The 22,819-nt window shown below is 41.2% G+C and overlaps 1 protein-coding gene and 1 long non-coding RNA gene across 2 annotated transcripts in view; one reads left to right on the top strand and one right to left on the bottom strand.

The window, feature by feature from the left end:
• pappaa (pregnancy-associated plasma protein A, pappalysin 1a) overlaps window positions 1-22,819 on the bottom strand; it is a 52,373-nt gene that overhangs the window by 6,230 nt on the left and 23,324 nt on the right. Inside the window, exons 8-14 of the mRNA XM_037485302.2 lie at window positions 18,290-18,418; window positions 18,051-18,142; window positions 15,946-16,142; window positions 4,028-4,138; window positions 3,593-3,728; window positions 3,264-3,477; window positions 525-699 (exon numbers count right to left, since the gene is read on the bottom strand). Coding sequence (XP_037341199.2) covers window positions 525-699; window positions 3,264-3,477; window positions 3,593-3,728; window positions 4,028-4,138; window positions 15,946-16,142; window positions 18,051-18,142; window positions 18,290-18,418 — 1,054 coding nt within the window. The remainder of the gene's footprint in view (window positions 1-524; window positions 700-3,263; window positions 3,478-3,592; window positions 3,729-4,027; window positions 4,139-15,945; window positions 16,143-18,050; window positions 18,143-18,289; window positions 18,419-22,819) is intronic.
• Window positions 149-3,380, top strand: LOC119226917 (uncharacterized). The gene is made up of 3 exons (XR_005121292.2): window positions 149-351; window positions 2,935-2,963; window positions 3,242-3,380. It is a non-coding gene; the product is annotated as an uncharacterized LOC119226917 (long non-coding RNA).

Raw genomic sequence — 22,819 nt, 5'->3', positions numbered from 1 at the left:
GGTGGAGTAGCGATACAAAGTGACTGTTTGAGGTGGTGGTGCAGCATGCTCGGCAAGAGACTAAACCCTATTATGCTTGTGCTTGAAAGGAATATGCTTGGTGTGTGCGCGTGCGTGTGTGTGTGTGTGTGTTTGTGTGGCAAGCCAACAAGAGGAGAGGGCTGTGGTGTCTTCACTCCTCGTTCCAGCACTCATCTACCTGGATGTTCATGATGTCATCCTCCCGAGAGGCTTGCCGTGCCAAGCCTTGTTTTTTTTTTTTTTTGCAGGCGACAAAAAAAATGAAGACAGAAAAGAAAGCAGAACTAAAGCGCGTTTGCACTTTTTTCCTATGACCATTCCTGTACTCAGGTTTGCCTCGGTGCATGTTCTCGTGTGCATCCGTAAATGTGCCAACATGCTGTAGAAATGCATTTGCACTTAAGCGTTTGCATGTGTGCATTTATGCATTCAATGTGTCTCTTTGTGTACCGAGCCCTCTGACGGCCATGTGTGTTCAAACATGTGTGCAGCAGTGTGTTTACCTGACTCTTGATGATGTCGTCATCCTGGTGGATTTGCAGGACATATCCAGAGTTGCAGTAGATGGTGCAGCGGTCTCCATTGTAAAAGTGGCGGCCAGGGCTACTGCACCTGAGCTCTGCATTGCGGATTAATGGTTCCTGGCAGTCAATGGCTTCGCACGAATAATGTACACAACTACAAGTGAGCATGTGTGTGTGGGGGTGGAGGAGTGTAGGTGGGAGGGAAGGTTGGGAAATAAAGAAAGGGAGAAAGAGAGAAAAATAAACTAAAGAATACATTTAAAGATACAACAAACGTTACATTGTGTGTATAATATAATACTGCAGACACTTAAACATGGAAGCATTTACACATTTCCTCACAAACAGAAAAGCCATGCATTAAGTCAACCACATCCATCCATCAATGACTGCTTAACATTTCAAATCAATAAACCACATGAAGAAAAGATTGCCATATTTGCTGTGTGCCTAAGGGGATGTCTGCATTAACACACACACACACACACACACGGCAGATTGTAATTTGTGAATTAACAGTGACGGGATAATATTATGTGTGAGCTACAATAGCAGTTTGGCCACAGATTTATGTTGGTAGCCTGATGGAGATGGCATTTAATGCGCTTGGAAGGCTCCGATGCCCGAGGCACCTTTTTACAACAGTCCGCATTTTACGGTACAGGGTTCCCTTATAAAGCCAACAGCGAAGGAGAGAAAGAGGGGAAGCCATGTGGGCACAGAGTGGATAAAAGAAACATTGTTAAACTCAAACCTGCAAGAATGTATTATATTGCTGCTTTCATCCATTTGTTTTGTTTTGCTTGTATCAGTATTAATGATGCATACTTTAATGCACCTAGATTATGCCTCAGGTACAAAAGCAAAAGTCACACTGTAAGCTTATAATTAAAATGCTCACATAGACAAATTTTAAGTTGAGCAGGTGAAGACTGTGTATTAAACAGGAGAGTGGCAGTCACTAACGTCTGGGCTTTTTGAGGACAAACAAGCCTCCTGTGTGGCCACTTTGGCTTGGAACAAAATCACTTTGTGGTTTTCTACTAGTCACTATGGAATTTCTGACATAAATTACAATTAACAACTTGTAAATCAATCCGCCTCCCCTGCAAATGAGAAGTGCAGTTTACAGAATAACAAAATAGTATGTTTGCAGAAAAATAGGAAAACTTGAAGGAAAACTGAACTCTAACATTTACAATGTAGTCAGTGAGAAAACAGTGAAACATAAATGTGCAGGAGTTTGCAGACGAGCATGGAACATTAAACTGAGTCATCTTAATAGCTACTGTTGTTAAAAACTCAGGGAAAAGGGGATGTGGTGTTTTGTAGAAGCGTAAGTATTACGGGAAATGTGCTGCTCAGCCCAGGAGAAGGAGAGAGTAAAAGTGGGAGCAGGAGGCACAAAAGGGGGAGAATGGCAAATAGTTAGAGGAAAAGGAACATGATGTGAAAGTAAAGGACGAGAAGACAGCTCGGGATAACATACGGTGAAGGGGAGGAGGAAGGCAGATGTGGAAAAGCGAGGAAAGCGACAAGGAATAAGGAGGAAGTGAAGATGGGATGATGTAAAAGTGGGTATAGACAACACAATGCATGTGATAGACAACACAATGCATGTGATAGACAACACAATGCATGTGATACATTTTAGACAGTTGAAGAGAAGACCAATGACATGAAAAAAACCTCCTTTACCGATGTTGTGAAGACAGAGCCGGTTTATAATAACTGATCATAATACCTTAGAATAACATTTAGGCTGTCGCATGTTTAAGTTTAAACATCTCAAAATAAGTAAGCGTGTCCGGCTGACTTGCCATAATAGAAAAACAAATCATTTTCAAAAGACTCTAGGAATGAAATGAAGAGGAGAGATTACAAAAAAAACAAAGTCACTCCGATCGAGAACTCCGGGAGAACTAAACTAGTGTGTGTGTGTGTGTGTGTTTGAATGTGTGGTAACAATAATAATTTCCTGGCCGGAGCAGATACACAGAAGTTTTAATCTATTTAGGTGCTGGATGTCTCACTGGCACACAACAAAAGCCACAAACATCTCTATCTCTCTGCACAGGCCCCCAGCCATCCATTCTTTGTGGATTGTGGCCATTATTAGTGTATTTCTTGTTGCAATGGTTGTGGAAGCATCATAAGTATGAATTGTCTCATGCATGACAGTGGTGTGGAAATTGGCAAATTGTGTCTCCTTGTGTGGTCTGCTATGTTTGTAAGTCACCAGACCGTATTTGGTTGGTAGTTACAATTATGATTATTTCATTAAGTAGTGGAGTCTCAAAAAATGTAGAGTAGATTTCTGGGTTTTGACAGTTAGAAGAAATGTCTAGCAATGCATTAATACACATTTAATCTCTGTTTTCTGATTCAGATGCTGGGTTACATCACACAGAAATGACGGTAAAAATAAACTGACTTCAAAATAAAACACTGAGAATTTTGCCATGCATGGAATTTTTCATATTCAATTGATTTGGTGCCATCAGCGCACTCCATAAAATGAGTGAACATGTGTTTAGAAAATATTCTAAATCAAGTATCCAGTATCTTTAGAGCAAAAGATTGTGCAAGGTTCTGCTTGTGTGTGGTTGTTCACATGCGTAGACATGTACATGTAATCTTATAACTGCATGTTTCTGGTTCTTATGTCTATGTGACATGACTCTGATGTTCTTCAGATTCCTTTTTTTTTCGGCTCACCTCTGGCCCGTGGGGTTGTAGATCTCGTTGCTCTGGCAACCGCTTATCGTGATGGGGTCGAACGACTGGAAGGAGCGCAGTCCTACCCCGGAGATGGCCACCAGGCGAGAGGCAAACATGACCAGGATGGCCTTGGTGTGGTAGAAGGCCACCGACAGGTCGTGGCTCACGGGGATCACCAGAGGGTTGGTGCGGCAGCTGAGACGCCACTCACCTGCGGAGAGGAGAAAGGCTGCTGTTGAAAGAGGGATGTGGTGATCTAATGAAGACATTTCCCCCGAGCTGAAGAGATGCATAAGAGGGACACTATATACAACAAGCAGTCTCACCCAGACTATGTATGCCTTCCTTGGTGTCCACCAGGTGAACAGTGATGTTACACTGCGTCTGGTCAAGGTAACCAGTCCCATCAGCAGCCAGATGTATAATCACTGCGGCCGCCACCATGGGATGAGAAAAGTGGGCCTGAATGAAGAAAAACAGGAAATATAAAAATATAGCTATACATTTTCAATAACTTCTCCGTCTTTGTGTTATAAGAACTTTAATATTCCCTATTTTAAATAATGTTTTATGCATCTTGGGGCCTGTCAAATATATATATATTCCCTTTTTTAATATATCACTCACCTTTCTAAAGTGGCCTTAATATTAGGTGACATAATTTAAGTATAGTATTCACATGAGTTAACTCATGAGTGTATTTTTTTCAATTGATTGAACTTTTCACCAAAAATGCACAATTCTTATCAGATATTTCTCACCTTTAGCCAGTAGGTAGGATATCCCCAGGTTGACTTATGAGCCTCACGGCAGGGGAACCACGCGTACTGGGACACACCATCTGATAGATCGAACACTTTGGACTGACATGTCTAGAGAAACATAAGAAATTTAAAACAAAAAGGACATTAAGGAATATTTAATAAATCATAACTTGTTCCAATTTTAAGTTTCAAAGATGTTGTTCAAATAAATTATCATAAGATGAAATTGAGGAACAGATTTGGCTATGAGCCTCTTTACTTTTTGAAAAGCTACGGTCGCCTCTTTCTCATCTTAGAAAGCCACAACTCAAACTTAACATTAACAAAATGTCCTGGAGATAGCATCCTAAAACTAAATTAAAATAAGCATCGGCCGAGTAGCAAACTAACTTGCGGTTACCATCATGGCCTCGGAGGCTGCGACCCCTGTTATTCCACAGCTGTCAGCGGTTTTCCCTGAACTATTGCTGACGTGTATTCTGTTTGTTTCTTGTCAACAAACCCAGCAACCTGTCAGATGGCCTTAAGGCCTTCATCCCTTACACTTGGCAAAAAATAAAAATGTAATGGCTGTTGATGAATGTTAGAAGTAACAGTAATTGTAATCTTACAAAACGTTGATATTGGTCAACGATGCTTGAAAATATTGCATTGTAAGCTCAGTTTTGGTGATTGGCGCATTAAATATTAACTTTACCACTACGACATCCTGTGAGAAGCAGCGACAATGCTCGGGCGAAGGGTTAAAATCACAAGGTGAGGTGCTTTGTCATTATATGGGAAGAAAAACGTATATATAGACACATTGCTAAAATACTATTGAGCAATAAATAACAAAGGCAAAGGGGAGAGAGGGCACCGACCCAAGGACGCTGAGTTTCCCCCAGCTGTCCTGAGCAGGTGAAATGAGACACCAGTAACATGAGAGTTCTGCTAGAGAGGCTGGATCTTGTCACCGTGGAAAACTGCCCGGACCAGCTATACGTCTATATAACTGTCCCCTGAATCTGATGACTGTACCTTTCTGCTCAGAAATGAAGTGACAGAAATGAGAAATGCAGGTGACGACCACCAGGGATCAGTTGCCATGAGACTTCTACCCAAACTTGAGTGCAGCTGTGTTTAAGCGCAAGTATTATGCCACATAGTGAACTGAGGGAATTAACTAACCAATTGTGGCAAGTCATAGCATTGACTGTACACCGATAATTTGTAGCACCTACATTTTTACTTATAAGTTATAAATCGGCTTATTTGATGAAATTGCATTTTCTTGTTTCTTGTTCTTCTGGGGTTGTTTCCTTATGGTTGAAATGCACTTATTGTAAGTCGCTTTGGATAAAAGCGTCACCTAATGTAATCATTTGGAGACAAGAGGAGTTGCAAGTGGAGTTGGTCTCTATTGCAAGCGTTTTTTGGAACGGGGAAGGTGTAAATATGAGCGCTAACTGGCGGCTTGGGCTCGCCAAAACACTTCCGTAAAGTGTCACAGCAAGTGAGAGGCACGTCACAAGTCTCCCATGACTCCTTATCACTTCCTCCACCCCTTCCCCGGCTATGGCGAGAGTCTAAGCACTCCAAATAGAACTGTCATTGATTTTAATGAGTCACTAACAGAGGGGTAGGAGTAGGGACGGTAATACGTGTTACACCCCATCCAACAGTAAACCAGGCAAGACTTCAGTTCCATGCGCTCTAATTTGATCCATTCATACCCACTTTTCCTTTTCAGGGTGAAAAGTACACATTGGGTACATCCTGAATGCCGGGGCTGACACAGAGAGACAGACGATTTCCACTATCTCACTCCCTTTTACACATATGGGCAAATTAGAGTTGCCAATTAACCTCGGACTGGAGCAGGAAATTGGAGGACTCGGTTTAAAATGCTCGCTTTAGCACAGTAAGAACATGCAAATCCCAGAGGCAGCAGTCATCCAGCTCAAAGTCAAGCTTTCCAATGAGATTTTATATGAAATCGCAAGATTTAATGTTATCTTTAGGTCCACGTTTATACAAAAACACTTTTCAAGGCTTTGTTGTTAAAATAGTGCAGATCATCAGACATTGCATGTTATTTATGTCAAATATTTTAGTTGAGTTTCATCTAAAAAAAAAAAAAAGAAATATGTTTTGTGGAATGTGTAAAAGCTATTTTAGATCCAGTCCAGTTATTTTCTATGTGGCAAGCTCTCTCCTAGTTGAAAACAGAACTCAGCTGACCGTAGATCGTACATACACGTTTATTGATCTCCTTTCTACTATAGTCAGGTGTTAATCAAGGACTGGGATGAACGCATTCCCAACAGCAAGTCCCCGAGGATTGTAAAAGGTGTGTGTGGGTAATGAAGTGCACAGAGCCTGATGGATCCCAGAACATTTAATTAAAGCACTTACTCTGTAGCAGCTTGAATAACACAAGCTGATAATTCTATACGTAATATGGTGACAATTATCAATTTACAAAGGCTGCTTCAATCATCTTAGAAACTAAGAATGCAACGTAAGCACTACTACACAGATATATGCAATAAGCATCCCAGTATTGTCATTGAATAAACTTTTTCTCTGTTTGTCTTTTTTTTTTTTTACAATCTGGATCTAGCATCCGAAAACAGATGCAATTTCCTCTTTTATTCTAGAATTATTAAACCACAAAAATATAGTTGGAGAACAAAGTAAGTGACATCAAAGAAATTACTTATTGGAACTTATCAAAAAGTGGTTTTTAAAGCCCAGAGAGATTTTATGGGTTTCATTTACATGTGACTGGATGTGTGAACTAATGCCAACGCAATCATGATAATACACTTTATCCTGTGTTTTCAGAGGATTTTAAAAGGATTACTTTTTTGACATGCACAACCGAAAAAAATCAAGAGCACATGTCCACACCTGCTACTGACAGCAGACAGGGTTGATAGCGATAACAGTGCAAACAACTGCAACAGTGCTGACAGATCTAACGCTGTTAGGGGGAACCACAGGGTGGGGGCGCAACTCTTTTGTGACAACAGCATCTTTTGGTGACAACGTTACCAGCTCTAACCTCTATCAGAGGGCATTGCAGTTCAAGGTCATCAGCACTAATGTGCACAAGCGAGCCTTAACAGGCACGCATGGCCAGCTCGTCTTTGTGAACAAAGCACAGAGAAGCTGGAAATAACAACACGGGGAAAGAGGACATTGTTCACTGATCAGGTACACGTTACTCAACTGTATCTTTACATTGAAAGGGTTGTTTATTGCTGCATTAAGGCAGTGGATATAACACAGAGAAATGTTGTGTGTATTGTAGAGTAGAGATAAAAAATAATAAAAACCTAATCTGTTTTTGTTTGCCTTGTTTCAATCTGTTCTGCCTATAAAATATAACACCTGACAGCTGACCTTCAAATGGAATTGCTTGATTAAAACCACAATATCACAGCAGGAACTGTTGACAAAAGACAGTTCAAAACAAGTCTCTCTGGTGGAGAAAGTAACGGAAGGATATAGCAAAAGTGTTGATTGTGAGGTAAAAATGGATGAATGAAACTGTTGCAAGTGACAAGCAAAACCAATGCTTTAATGCCGGTTCTGATCTATAGGAAGGATGAACACTCTCGGGGCTATAATTCAAACGTTGAGATGTATTCGAAGCAAAGCAACTTCTCGCTGTGAGTTCAACATCTTAACTCTAAAACACACACTCACACACAGTTACACACATGGTCTTAATTTGTACCAGCTGGATAGTCAGACGGGCAGAAAACAGCCAATCTCTGGTCTGTAGACACAAACTGGTGTTTTAAATCACCACTTCAGATAAAAGGAGAGCTAAGTGTCCCGAGCCGAGGGGAAACCTGATAAAGGTGAGGAGAAAGAGCGCAACCGTCAGCCTCATTAGCTTGGAAATATGTCTGTAGTGCAAAAACATTTACTACGAGCATAAAGCAAAACACTTGTAAAAAGGGGGATTGGTAAATTATGCTTTAGGTGAACACAGAGTAATGACAACGATAATGCCTCTAATAGCATAATGTACCACAATCTCTCCCATTGTGATGAATATCTAGTGCCAGGGTCAAGTTAGATCACCTCTACTGAGGAAGTACGCACAGAGCATATAGCCATGTACAAACATATACACAGACTGAAATACAAACATACACACACACATCCTCTCTGGCTGGAATACTGATGTTGAAGCTTCCAGATTGTCAAAATGTCTTGGATTGAAATCAATAAATCTCACAGACACATACACAAACATTGACCACATGTTCGCAAAAGACTATCGAGGCCCTCAAACATTTAGGAGGCCTCATGAAGGGTCCTCTTTGCATCCTCCCAACATTAAAGGAGCACACGAGCAATAGGGGGGAACCTTAGCTCAACTCAGGGCTTTTCTGACCCTCTGAATAAAGGTCTGGCAAAATACAACAACACATTTATTTGTATAAAGAAACTGTATGTACAGTATTTGGAGAGTAAAGGAGTCAAATTCCATGTCTGCAAAGCATATATGGTCAATAAGGCTGATTTTGATTCCAAATTTGCACACATAAAAGTTACAAATTGATTTCCCCTAAACGAATATTTATCCTATCATAGCACCTCCTAAAACATGTTCATCCCCAACAAAGGCTATTTATGTTTCCTCCACGTCTCTTTCTGGCATGCACATATTGTATATGGGTTTGAAGTATGAGCATTTGAGTATGAGAAGCACTGGTGAGCAGCTGTGAGGCATTTGTGGAGAAAAAGGGAGACAGAGAGAAACTAGTATTAGAATTTCCAAGCACTATCCCATGGTTTACTGGAATGCTGGTGGGGGCCTGGCGTGTGAGGTAATGTCCTGTCACCCGGGCCCCACCCGTACCCACTGAAGCTCAACGTCTCATTGGCCCGGGGCTAATGATGGGCCACTTCCATGGCCTATTAAGAATGGGCCCGTAAAAGTGGGTGAGTGGTGTGCAATTAAGCAGTTTACCTGTCCAACTTTCATCAGGGCAGACACGAGTAGTGACTGGGTGGCAGGGAACGTGGACCACAGACTAATGTATAGGGATTGGTGAGCGGCTTTGCCAGCCAGTTGAAAACAGATGGGTCTGCGGAGAACATAAATGTCCCTCATTCAGTGGCCCCCCTATGCCCAATAAAACAGGGCCAAAACCCTGCATATTAACAGCTTGAAAACGTTATGTGGGGTCATCAGTGCCATGAAACAAATACACCAGTCCCAATGAGGTTTCCACATGGAGCAACCACGATAATAATTGAAATGGGAATAGTAAAAGAGAAGAAAAAAAAGAACGCCGTTGCAGAGGTTTCTTTTTAATGTTACAACACGCTTATGTCACTGGCACGGTGCCTGACGAAGGCTGTGTGGTTTTTGGGGAATCTTAGTGGGGGAAACAGGGCCAGAGAGGCTGGCCGACTTGAGCTGCTGAAGCAACAGCTCGGCTACTGTGCAAGCTTTTTTTCATTTTGTGGGCCTGTGATTCTGCTTGTGCAGCAAAATGTGCAGGTTTTGCTTGTGTGTTTGTTTACACTGACATGCTGAGGATGGGGAGGATGTATATTTGGTCCGCAATAATCCCTATTCAATATACATGTATCCCCCCACTGAAGTACACACTGGCTGCTCTTTTGGACCTGGTGCAAATCTGGGCCAGTTATTGTTCCCTTAATTTGTAATAAAACAGTGCATTTTTGCAAGAATTACTAACCTTGAGATGAATGTAGTCATTAAAAGCAGACCCCATGCACATTTGTTTGTTTTTTGAATGTTAAGATGGGTGAACGTCATATATAGGCAATTTCTTTGCAGCGTGAGAGGACTAAAATGTTATCCCTGCTGTTGCTTATGTATAATTAAGGGGAGTGTTCTCCAGGGGTGCCCAGAGGTTGCGTCAGAGATTGCCTGGGCAGCAGCCCTCTCTGGAGAAATCACCTGGCTTGCTGTTTGATCTTAAAGTCTAAATGCACACGCACACTTCCCACTTACACAAACTCATCTACACATATGTATGTGAAGACAAGCACGTGGCGTGCACAGAGACACACACACACACACACACGCATACACACAGGTTAGTTGCTAAGGCCAGTTCTCCAATCCAATCCCCCTAGAGCCAGTGAAGCTGGCTCAACATATTCCATGGTGTGGTAGTGGGGGAACATTTTGTTCCGCTCCACAAAGACAGCAGTAGTACATTTCGGTCCCCCATGGACCTGCCCTATAATCTTGCATAGAGTTGGCAGTGCGTATGTTTGCCTGTGTATCTCCATCTGACTGCATACCTGTGAGTGAGGTTGAGCAGGAAGGAAATGTGGATCATTTAGATAAGCTGGAGCTACCTAATTGTATTCAACATTTTGATTTGGTCTGACATGGGAAGAGGGACCAGAAAACGACAACTATTAATCCGGCTAATATGTTACATTGTTTTTTTTGGGAAACGTGTTTTTTAAACTTCATTCATTTCTTACATTTTCTGGTTTCCACATGGTGTTTGGATCGAGTCACACTGCTCATATAAGGACATTTAATTGCAGGAATGGACAATAAAAGCAGTTTTAGCCCATTTTATATTTTGAAATTAGTTTTTATTAACTGATGTATGTTCTGTTGAATGTTTTTACACTGTTGTTAATATTATGTTCCAGACTGTGGAACAGTCATAAAACATTCAAAAGGAGCAGGTTAACTCTTACAAAAAAATAAAACTACTGCAACCTGTTTGTGTTGTTTCTGTGCAAGTTCTGCACATCAAAAACATGCAACCAGTAACCAAACTTCTAATAGTCTCCCCAAATATTGAACGTTCGTTTGGATTTACAATTTGATGAAGCAATCATATCTTTGTATTTAACGGGTGTATTCTTTAAGAGCCTGTGGAGATGGTATTGTTGCAGATGGAGAATTAATTGCTGTCAGTATTGCTCTCGGTATCCATGATGATGACCAATCTATAAATATTAACATATTTTTGTCATTTTCAGAGGGGAACAGTACACTTTCAGGTTCAGTTTGACACCAGAAGGATGTGCAGCTGGGAATGCTGGTTGTTCACAAACAAAATGGTGCCTGGAATTTTCTGAGCTACGAGAATCTCAGCTATCTAACTAATGCGGCGTTACAAAAACACCAAAACACAGCAGGTCATCTTAAGGCAACACTTGGCCATGAAAACATTTGGAAACAGCTACACGAGCTACAGCTGGACGAACAGAAACTGAGAGAAACGGCTTTTGAAACTTCCGATCCACCGCGTGGGACTGTTGGGAAACAGGAGATACCTTCCAGGGGCCATGACGGAGTTCAGAGAATCCGTGCATGGTGGTGATTACCTCCAGCAACAAACGTTTTTACCGGAATATAATCCAGTTTGTCCACTTCCAGAGTGTTTATTGAAACCTCAGGTCCTCATGAACCTCTAAAACGACCGAATGGTATTGCCGATGTGATTGGTGTGGCGACAAAACAATATGTAAGTAAAGCACCCTTTGTGGCTGTAAGGCCGGATGAAACCAGATGTCAGCAATTCCGCACAACTTTTGTTTTTATTTGTTTTGCTGCAGACAGTCGGACGTAAAAGAGCGATTCATTACATTTTTGGATGTGACAGGAGAGAAGTATATAGCTGCCCTTGTTTTTGGGCTCTTGGAGGAATATGAATGGATTAAAAAACTTGCCCAATACTGTGACAGCGCTGTTGTTGTGGCCTCGGGGGTTAAACAGAGTCCAAGCAGAGGTAAAGGAAAACATAGCTCTAGCACTTTTCCTGTACTGTTGTGCACATGCCTTCAATTCGATTTTATCTGAAGGGTTTGCAAAAATGTGAGAATGCAACATTTTCTCCTCACACCTTTCCGGACTGGCTGCGTTCTTTTCTAGATCGCCAAAACAAACACAGCTGCTCGATGAAATACTCTTCGTCAGATCCAACTGTCAAGTGTGGCACCAACCAGGTGGAATAATTCATCAGGATGAATGTGCACTGTATTTGAAAAGAAAGATGCTTTTGAAATTGTTTTACTATACATGGTGTAACACCGTAAAGATTTTGAAGATACTGCAAAAAAACAAAAACATGCTGATGGCTTCATTTTCAAATATGCAAAACTTTGAAGTGAACAATGTGCTTTCAACTTTTAGGGAAATGTTTGCGCATGCAAAATGCTCTTTGAGTCATTTGACATGCAGTTTTTTATTTCCACGGTGGACGGGTTTATCATTTGCGTTGTGTGTGACGGAGGCAGGGCTTTGATCAAATATATGATAAGACTGTGCAGCACGCCGCCATGCCAACCGAAGCGCACGTTGACATGCACACACTACAAAACATTGCAATGACATTCTGGAAGATGTTTTAAATCAAGTGCAGAATCCGTTTAAAGATCATGAGTAATGTGATTTCTTTTCACATGTGACTGAAAATTCACCAGCTTTCAGATGACATTCCCTGGTGGAAATGACATTTTCCTCCTTCAAACGTGCAAGTCAAAATCCCGGCTCTTTGAATTAGCTTCCATAGCTTCCATTGAACGGCAAGTTGTCTTGGAACCTGAAAGCCAGGGATAAATTCTATCACTGGTTTATTGAAAATTTCATCCAAAAGGAGAGAAAGATTTTGTCTTCAAGTAAACGTCATTGGTGTATATACTTTTTACTGCTGTTTTTTATTATATGTTGCGTCTCATTGAACTGTATTTATTACCGCAACTTGAATGATTGTGGCTCATAAAGTCAGTGCCTCCCCAATTTCCGATGTGTATATAACTAGAACAAGATGATTCCTGAAGATAAAGGGGTAAAATTAAAACTGGCCAGGGATGCCCGTATTTTTAATTAGTCATTTTTGAGGGGGAGGTGCTGGCGAATATGCACAATTCACCACTAGTCAGTTGTGCTTCTGACTATAAAATTATTTATATATGTTTTCAACACTGATATAATGTATTTTTATATAACATTTTCCCTATTGCTGTTATTTTGCTTGTTGTTTGTCTTGTTTTTCTCAAACTTTTTAGTACAAATGTACTGCATTATCATAGCTCTACGTTAATGATGGGACTCTAGCTATATGACATAAAAAGGAATATGTGTCATTTAGCGCACATTTACAGTAGTTTCAATGTGGGAGCATTCACGAATCCTTCCCCTTGACTTTGCTTGAGTGAAGAATTATTAGTTCTGCATCATGTCATTTAAAAGATAAAACGTAGTATTTCAGTATCCCTCTGTATGTTTGTACGTTTTACAATAGAAATCTATTCTGTAATGAACCCTCACATTCACACACACACACACACACACACACACACACACACCACAATTACGGACAATTCCATAGCATTTCAGGTTTCGTGCGGATATGCGACCTCTTCTTCCGCTGTTGTTACTTTCGTGCATCCGCATAAATCCCTATCAATGCGCCCCGCCTCGCGCTCTCTCTCTCTCTCAGATACAGACACGCACACAACAAGCAGTATCAACACCGTCTTTAGACATCAAACGGAACTGATACACAGAACCGATACAGGACTTGTTTACTAGATCAGGAAGAAATGATGTAAGACCCCTTACTCCCGAACAAAAAAAACCTTCACAACACACTTCAGCATTGTCCTTTGTCAGGGGAATCACATCTTTAGGTCAATGTCTCCCGCGAAGCTTCTAACCACAAACATGGAAAACATGATTAAATCACAAAGAACAAAGTGAGCTACTTGAGCTACTACTGAGCTATAAAATCGGGGCTATATGAGCAGCACAGACCCACTTTCAAAGCCGTAGCCAAGCACGCCGCCGTTAGCTCCCATCAGCACTGAACCGTTGGAACTGTTTGTGCCGTTAGCTCTGTTAAAATATACTTCCAATGCTGCAATGATGTGACTTTGTAAGACATTGATGTTTGCAGTGGTGTCTTCTTTCAATACAGAAAATGAGCCTAGTTAGCTTTTCCAAAGATCACCATTATATTACTTATGACAGTCATCTGTCTCAAAGTCTCAAAACAATTACTAACCCAAACCCTAAATCTCTTCCAAGGACAATACTGGATGTGAGTTTGTATCTGCAAAGCTACATTGCTAGATTGATCAGAAAAATAACATAATAATCTCAACATTAACAATGAACATTAACATCAACAAGATTGTAGACCAAGAGTGTACCATCTTGAGTAACTAAACATATCTCAGGGTTGAACTTTGAATTTCACGTCAGCTTTTTTATATGTCGTTGGCAGCATTTAAACAGGATCCATTGAACTAATACAAGCCCACCTCCTGGTCCTATTCTCTATACAACCAATCCTCCTGGCTGCATCCGTGGCATCCAGGACAGTGGCCACATGCACGCATCTGCACAATTGCTTAGGAGCATTGCCCAAACAACAATCTCAGCTCAGTTGTTTGAGGCTGTGTTATGTTATCTTTATTTTCAGAAGAACTAAAGTAGGCAAAGAAGAGAGTGTCCTCAAAGTTAATTTGGTTTGAAGGGATGACATTCATTGGATAATATACAGCAATGAATTGATCAACATGTGCTGATGCATTTGAGAAAAGTTGTGTTTTTAGGACCCAGTATTGTAAGTAACTCACAATTTACTGGATAGAGTTATGAGTTAAAAGGAGAGATAGTGACGATCTGTGTTTGGATACGTCCAAATAGTGGACAGTCAGTGGCCTTGTAATGAGGTGATCTTATCACATGTGATCTTTGGGGAACAATGTGTTCTCTACAGGAACTGTTTTTTTTTCTTCATGAACACAGCAGAAATCATTTTTGATGGTTATGTGGACATGTTGCACTGCTGTAATTTGTCTCTGAGAATAAACCATCTGCAATTCTGGCGGTTTGACCAAAGACTTGGACAAAAGTGTTGCAATACCAAGGATAAATACCAATACCAATAATGAATTAAAATATATTAGAGGGTTTTAAAAGAGGATGCATACTTCAACAACATGCCTTAGCTTGGAACATGCATGCTATGGGGAGGGGATGAATTAGGATTCAGCTCTAATGCACCTCTATTTGCCCAAAGCTTTGTGTGCGTGTGCAGGTGGGCGTGTTTGTGAGCGTGTCGGTTCATGAATGTCACAAATTCATAAAGCCTCCCTCTAATGTTTTGGGCAATTAGCCCCGTTCTACGATAGCTAATTAATGATTCAATCAGGTTTGCATGGAATCCATGGCTTCGTCGTATGTATTCAATATGCATTAGTTTAATGAGAGAAACAAACTTCTGTGTCCTCCTGAAGAGACATGTATTTCAATTTCCCATACCTAATATGACCTACCCGATAAACAAGCAAGATAAGATATTATAGCAATATTGTCATTGTAATTATTGTGTAAATCATTGATTGATGACAAGTAAATTGCTTCAAATTTTCAATTCATCAAATACCAAACCGCAAACAATGAAGGAGGATGTCTATTGATACTGTTATGATCCACGATGATCCAATATGTTTGATATCCGTTTGGAATGGAGGACTCTTGAACTGACTGGTGCTTAAGCTGTGACGTGATAATGCACCTCAAACTGTTACAGCCCCCATTCACTCAAGGTGTTCCCCACGGTTCAGTATTCGGCCCCCTGTGCTTCATTCTAAACTTGTTTGCCTTTGGCAATATCCACATCAGCCTTCTTCCATCTTAAAAACATTGGTTTGGCTCCCTCTCCTCTTTTTCCCGCTGAAACACTCATTGACGCCTCCACAACCTCTTGACTGGACTGTTGCAACAGCATCCTCTACGGCACATCCATCAAAATCATCAGAGAACTCCAGATTTTATCCAGAATGCAGCTGCCTGTCTGCTCTCCAACTGCCGCGCCAGAGATCCTTCAAAGGACAGTTCAAGCAAAAGCCCTTCGCAACGTAGCGCCTTCACGCCTCACATATGCCTTTACCTTCGTAACAGCGGGGTATCCGGCCGTCACGTCACCAGAGCAGTAGAGCTTCTCTTCATGGGAAACTTCCACAGCGGAGGCCCACTGGTCAAGGAAGCCATTTGGAGTGTAGAGGCCACAGTCCCTGACGCCCGTCTCCTGCTCAAAGTCCTCGCACACCCCATCGCCATCATAGTAGTAACACAGACTTGGCTCCTCTGCAGGCAAACAGACATTAGAAAAAGTGTACATTTAAGCTGAGTAATGACCTGTTTTTTATCTTTAAAGTCTTCTCACAGTAAATTAAGGTTTTAGATTAGTCAAAATAACAATGAGATTTAAAACACTTTACCCTTCCCTTCCCTTCCCTTCTTCATCCTAGTTTATGAAAACATGTGTACCCCCTGAGCCCCAAGGATACCATTCACTGGTAAGGATAGCGATAAAAGGTGCAAGAGAAAAGGAGGAAACAGACTTTTAACAGATATTCCAGCCGAGTTAAGGTCTGGTAGTGGAAGCTTTATGGACCGGGGGATAAGGGAGCAGAGCATGGAGGTTGCCTGGGCCTCATTGCTCTCATCCCCCAGCTAAAGCAGTATCAGCCGGTGGGGTTCCAGTTAGGGGGAAAGGCGGCATTCTGTGCCAAGTTGGCCGGGGCCTCCTCCTCGAAATTCCAGCCCTCTTCAGCAAAGCCAAAAACTCAAGTCAGTTCTGTGCTCTGGCAATGGTGAAACGAGGGGCTACTGAGGGGGCATACAGAATACACTCCCGCCAATCACTCAGCAGGAGCAGAGGCAAGGAAGGAGTAAAGGAGCGAGGCAGGAGGAAGTTCAAACAGTGGCTCTAAGGAGTTGCAGAAGTAATAGGTGGAATGAGAACTAAAGAGAAAAGAGGAGGAAAAGAAGAAGGAGAACGGCTATTGCTACATTATTTTAATGTGAACAGTGATAGGATATGCAAATAATGGGAAAGCAGAAAGCCGGTTGAGTCCAGGGAAAAACAGACGCCTTTTTACATTTGGAGGAAGAAAGCGAGCGAGGGGGCAAACAAAGATGGAAAGAGCGAGAGAAAAGAATGGTCTAGCTGCTTTCAAAGTAAATTGCTCGTTTTGGGGGGTTTAGGGTTTGTCAAGACAGAAATCCAGTTTACACTGACAATATGTCAAAGCAGGATGGATTTAGCCTCCCAAAACCTTCACTTTGCTGCATTTTGCCTTTACTTCATGCTTTATCTGCACCTGTGTTTGCTGTGGCTTGGAGCGCTTATGAGAAATAATCGGATTGTTATGCAGGTGGTGTCATGGGAAAAGAACTTTGTGGATTTTGTCCAATCCAGATATAATTCAACTCAATCGTGTGAATAGTTTAATAAAGCTAATCCAGACCGCAACACACTGGCCTTGTTGTACACTATACATTTCCCTCCAATTCCCTTTTTCACTAGCCAACACACTGACAAGCAGGCAGGCACTCCCTCACACATAGAGACAGAAAGACAGAGAGTCCCATCATTATAGTGTCAGATTTCTGTGCAAAACTACAACTTTGTCGGACCATATCAGACACAATCACGCACATACACTCACAAACACCGCTGAGCACTGCAGCTGGATGAAAAACAACGTAGCAAATGCAGTCCTACAGCAATCTGACAGGAATTAAGGGGCCACTTCACAGAGGCTCACACATGTTTGCATGCATGCACTGTACATGCACGCACATACACACACACACACACACACACACACACACAGACAGACAGACAATCCCAACGGGGGGGCAAAATGATTGTCTACAGCAGGGGAACTAGACAGGATACATCCATCTCTTCATAAAAAAACAACATTGGAGATGCCAGATATAAAATCAGAGGACCCGCTAATAATGATTTCCACATTTTTTCATTATTTAAATGAGTCAAAGTGATTATGATATCTAATAGTGTGTCAAATCCTCACAGATATAACAGAGGAATCCACAACTGTAATGTAATGGAAGTGATGGTCAAATCCCAACTTGCTAATGTTCCATGAAACGTGTTATTTAAATTTTTATTTTCAGTACCGTCTTAAATAGGAAATACAAAAGAATTCATTTGACTGAACACTTTTTGGACATATGACTTACCAACGCAGTTGAAAAAGGGTTCCTTCTTGCATTGACTGGAGCAGCCATCCCCATTCATTGAGTTCATATCATCACATTCCTCTCCTTTGGAACTGAAATAGCAATTAGAAGGTACAACATTTATGGACATAATATGCACAATAGAGGATAGGCAAATATTCATCTGAAAATGCTTTAATGCACCTCGATGCACATGCATTTACATCAATTTTGATGGTTTGAATGTAAATGCCAGTCACCTCTGGATCCGTCCATCTCCACAGTAGGTTGCGCCAAGTTCGTGTATTAGAGGTGGAGAAGGCTCACTCTCACTATGGACGGAGATGGTTTGGACCTGGTAAGTGTACTCAACATGTGGCACCACATCCCTGCACAGAGAGAGAGGTTTAAATCAAAGTATGTCCGTGCAATTCAGAATAATGGTAATCCTCAAAGAAATGTCTAGTTAAGACCAAATATAAAGAAGGAAAAAATAATAGCAAACAGAGCACTAGTCCTATCAACATATTCTCCACATGCGTGGTCTGAATATATATGTGTGTGTGTGTGTGTTTGTAGCAGCAGACGTTAGGTATCTCAAGTACCACCAGCAAAACACAAATAAGAACACCTGTCTCAGCACACACACATCGCCACAGCCAGTCACTGCATTTACCCGCTTCGGGTCCAGCTTTGTTTTGTTTCCCCATCACAGTGATTCATGGAACCATCATGATGAATACACAACGGTCAGGAGAAATATTTGGGGGACTACTCACATTGTCGGTGTAAGTCCCCATGATGGTTCCTTGAGTCACCATGACAAGGAAGTCTGAAAAAAAAATTCTGAAAGGAAAAAAAACATAAATGAGAAAACCAAAACCATAAACAAAAAAAAAAGAATAAGAACCGAGCTGTAAATGAGAAACCATAAGCAAAGCAACAAAACAAAACTGGAGAAAAACAACAGGAGTGATGCAAGTGATGGTGCTGTCTTGACAGTAGTCGTTTTTTTTAATTATTATTTTAAGCTTGCTTTTTTTGTCATTGATCTGTTCTTATATTACCATCAGGTCTCATCATTTCTGTGGAATTCTGGATTTTTCTCTCGTTCCAAACTCCCTCAAGTAAACGACAAGGGCATTCATATGAAGCCGCATTGTTATTTAATCTTAGCAACTTTCAGGAGACAAAAGTAAGAATAGACATTTCCAAATGAACTAGTAAAGGCAAGCAACAAATCAGAGAGTTGATGTTTTTATTTAAAATAAAGAATAAAACTTCTTTTCAAACCAGCACTCTCCTTTGCATCTCAGTTGTTTACAGTTTTCTATTTTTTTGTGTTTGCTTATGGTTTTGGTTTCTCATTTTCTAGCTTGGTTTGTCTCTTATGGTCATGGTTTCTCCTTTATGGTTTCCTCTTTTTTTTTTTTGCCTTTCAGAGTTTTGGACCCCACTATAAGGTTGAGACATTATTTCTCTACATTCGGTGGTGTGGTGGCTTCACAGCCAGAGAGGCCGCGGATTTCCCTCAGTCTGATGTTCTCCTTGTGTCAGCGGGGATTCACTTCGAGTTGTCCGGTTTCCTCCCGCGTATCCGAAGACACGCAGCTCAGGGTTAAAGGATCACTCTAAATTGCCCACTGTCAGTGTGAGTGTCTGTCTGTCTGTATGTGTCGGACCTGTGATAATCTGGCAACCTGGATAAGCCCTTTAAAAAAAAGGATGAATGGATCTCAGAGTTCTACAATCAATGCAGTTTAGTTTTTGGTATGAGAGAGTATGTTGGCTCAATAGAGAGCTACAGGGTGTGGGACAGGCATCAGTAGAGAAAATGAGTGAGCGCATTACATCCTGTACGTTATTCATGTTAATCTATGCTTAAAGGGTCAGGATTCTATAATTGTTGTATACAAACATGGTTGGTATCAGTTAAATATATGGCAAAAATGAGTTATCATTGATAAGAGGATCAGGAAATGAGGGTAAATAGGACCGATCATTAGGTTGATCATTTAAAGATAGATGCAAGTAGATTTAACTCACAGGAGTAGGAGGGCACACATAGATTCATATGTTTGTTAAATACATGCTGGCACACACGCAATACCTGTAGACGTAAAGAAGACATAAGCATGAAGACGTGTTCTCAGTGCTACCATTTAATCCCCAGTGAGAGTTTAATGCAGCAAACATTGACTCAAAGGTTTCACACGTGACCAAAGATGAAGTCAGCAATGGCTAAAGGGTTGGCTGGAGAAATCCCAGGATTCTGATTGAACCTCACTTCCACCCTTGTGCCACCCCATTATAAGTCAGTCAAAGAAAGGACGTAGTTTGAACTATTCAATGGGAGACCCAAACCATCACTTAATGACAAAATCTGTGTCCTTCCTAAATATGGCCAAAGAGGGGGAACGGTGGTGTGATGCAGCCAAGGAAACGGCTATCATCATTCTCCCAACCACCATTTAATTACTCTTAATTTGAAATGTATAATGATCAGAGGGTTTGAATAAAAGTTTCTTTCATACAGTTTTCATGAATCGGAAATAAATAAGCTATAAAAACCAAACTGTTCTGCGTTCCAGATAGTAAAAATGTTTATTTCTGCTGTTAATTTGAACAGAGGTGTACGGGGATGGATCACTTCCCTTAAGTGGCCATTTTGTGGATACCGCAGATTTTGTCACTCTTGGCTTCTTCGCTTCTCAGCACTGGAGCACTTGTGTACGGTTTTGTAACCGTATCTTAATCTGTGCGTGAGTTATCAGATTTCTATATGTATTTATTCTTAAATAGCCGGAGACATCCCACTCTGACCATAAATCATTGAGTATAAAAATGGAGCGAGGGTTGCGTGAGGAAACAGATTAGGCAATAATGCCATGTTTGCAAAGAAACAATCCCAAAAAAGTTCATCTTGTGACAAAAGCCACATGAGTCTGTGCCTCACTTGAGCAACCCCTGCAAAAACATCTGGACACACCCCTATATTTAATTGCAGTCAAGTGTCCTAGAGACATTAAAGACCTCAAGGACGAAGAAGATTGAATAAAATAGGCAGGTATCCTGTGCAGATAACAGATGACCCCAAATGCTCTGCTTAAAGGTGTTAAAGTGAGCGATTGATTGCGCACACATGCACTCATGCTCCTGCTCTAGTGATTGATGTGAAAAATAACACAAAAACAAGCACATGATCCTTGGTTTTTCACTTCATCCTTGTTTCTCTTGTGTTTGTTTGTCACATTCCTGGCAAAAACAAGTACACCAAGTTCATGTTAACTGTACTCAATTATTTAAAAACGGATAGATTTTAATATCAAGTAACAAAATTCAAAATCTGTGCCTAGGATGTGATATTTTTGTTGGCTTCATTGATATCAACACAGAATGTTTGACCTGAGAGACTCTCTTTTATACTTCGTTACGTCCTGTTCTGCAATATTGGCTCATGCCGGTGTAACTCCAGGCTACACTCAAACATGCCCCCTCTAATTGAATTAGTTTAGCCCCTAGAAAAGTTGAGTTGTGGGAGACTTTATCTTTGAGGAGAGCAAACACGCAGCAGCGGCAGAAAGAAGAGAAACAGATATTGCTTTGCGAAAAGGCAGCACATGGACCTCTTGACGAAGCCACACCGAGAGACACGGTCACGCAGGAATAAGCAAAAGTGGTTAAATCCGGCTGAGTAGGAGTTAAACACGGAGGAAACTACATTTTAAAAAAAAACTGGGAAGTCTATATATGCTTTTTCCTGACAAAAAACCCAGATCTGGGTCAAGATCTGGACCATTTGCAATTATTTCCCCAGACTACGCAACATGTGACGCTGCGTATCATGAATTACTACCTGCTATGACAGGCAGCTTTTCTCAATCCATCAAAGTGCACGCCACAATTCTGGACTCCCCGGTCCTGTCTCATATAAGGACACTGTGGCCTATCTCAAGATTAAATAAAATAATAAAATGTTTTGGTTCTAATATGAAATAACTACGTTTGCTGTGTGAGGGCCTTTGTGCTTCACGTGGAAGGCAGTTGACTATTTGATGGTCATTTGGTCCGAGTTCGCACGGCGGCTTTAACCATTTGGAAACAGATTATAAAAAGGATTTTAGATGTATTCAGACCCAGGAACACACCCATGCTCTGCTCCACCTGCAGGTTTTTGACATCTTGTGCTGGACTAATTATGCAGCTGAGCAACAAATTATATTACCTGGTTGTCATAATGCTAAAGGGTCAAAAGTGCAACTCCTCATAGCGTGATAACAACTCTTTAAACGTGGCTCTCAACCTGTTCCCAATTAGGTGCATGCTTGATTCCACCTGACCTCACTGCTAATAGCCATGCTGCGTTGGAAGCTGCAGTTGGCAACAAGGAAGCAAAGAAAGAGGGGAGTATCCATTCAAGAAAATGCACATTTGATGCATATGTATGTCATGAGCAATATCCTGCGGCATAACTTTCGGCAACCAACCAACCAGACTTCATAAAACCTCACTCTGTCTCTATATCTGATTAGATTGGATGTGTAACTTATCTAAGATGCAGCTCATACTACAAAGGGCTTTACTCCAGTTGCTGAGGTGTCACATGATAAGATTTCACTGTTGGTGCCTCTATGTGCATCCAGACATTCTTCTCAAGACCCCTCTAGGAATAGAGGTTTTATCTGGCACGAGGCACTGTAATATGCCTTTCAACATGTTTTGATAACAGCAGGTGATTACACATGGAAGCTATGTGCTAATGAATGTGCCTGCTAGTGAGTGCAAGAAGA

This window comes from Pungitius pungitius, chromosome 18, assembly GCF_949316345.1.
Source record: "Pungitius pungitius chromosome 18, fPunPun2.1, whole genome shotgun sequence".
In the NCBI taxonomy this organism is placed as follows: domain Eukaryota; kingdom Metazoa; phylum Chordata; class Actinopteri; order Perciformes; family Gasterosteidae; genus Pungitius; species Pungitius pungitius.
This window is presented reverse-complemented; position numbering and strand designations above follow the sequence as displayed.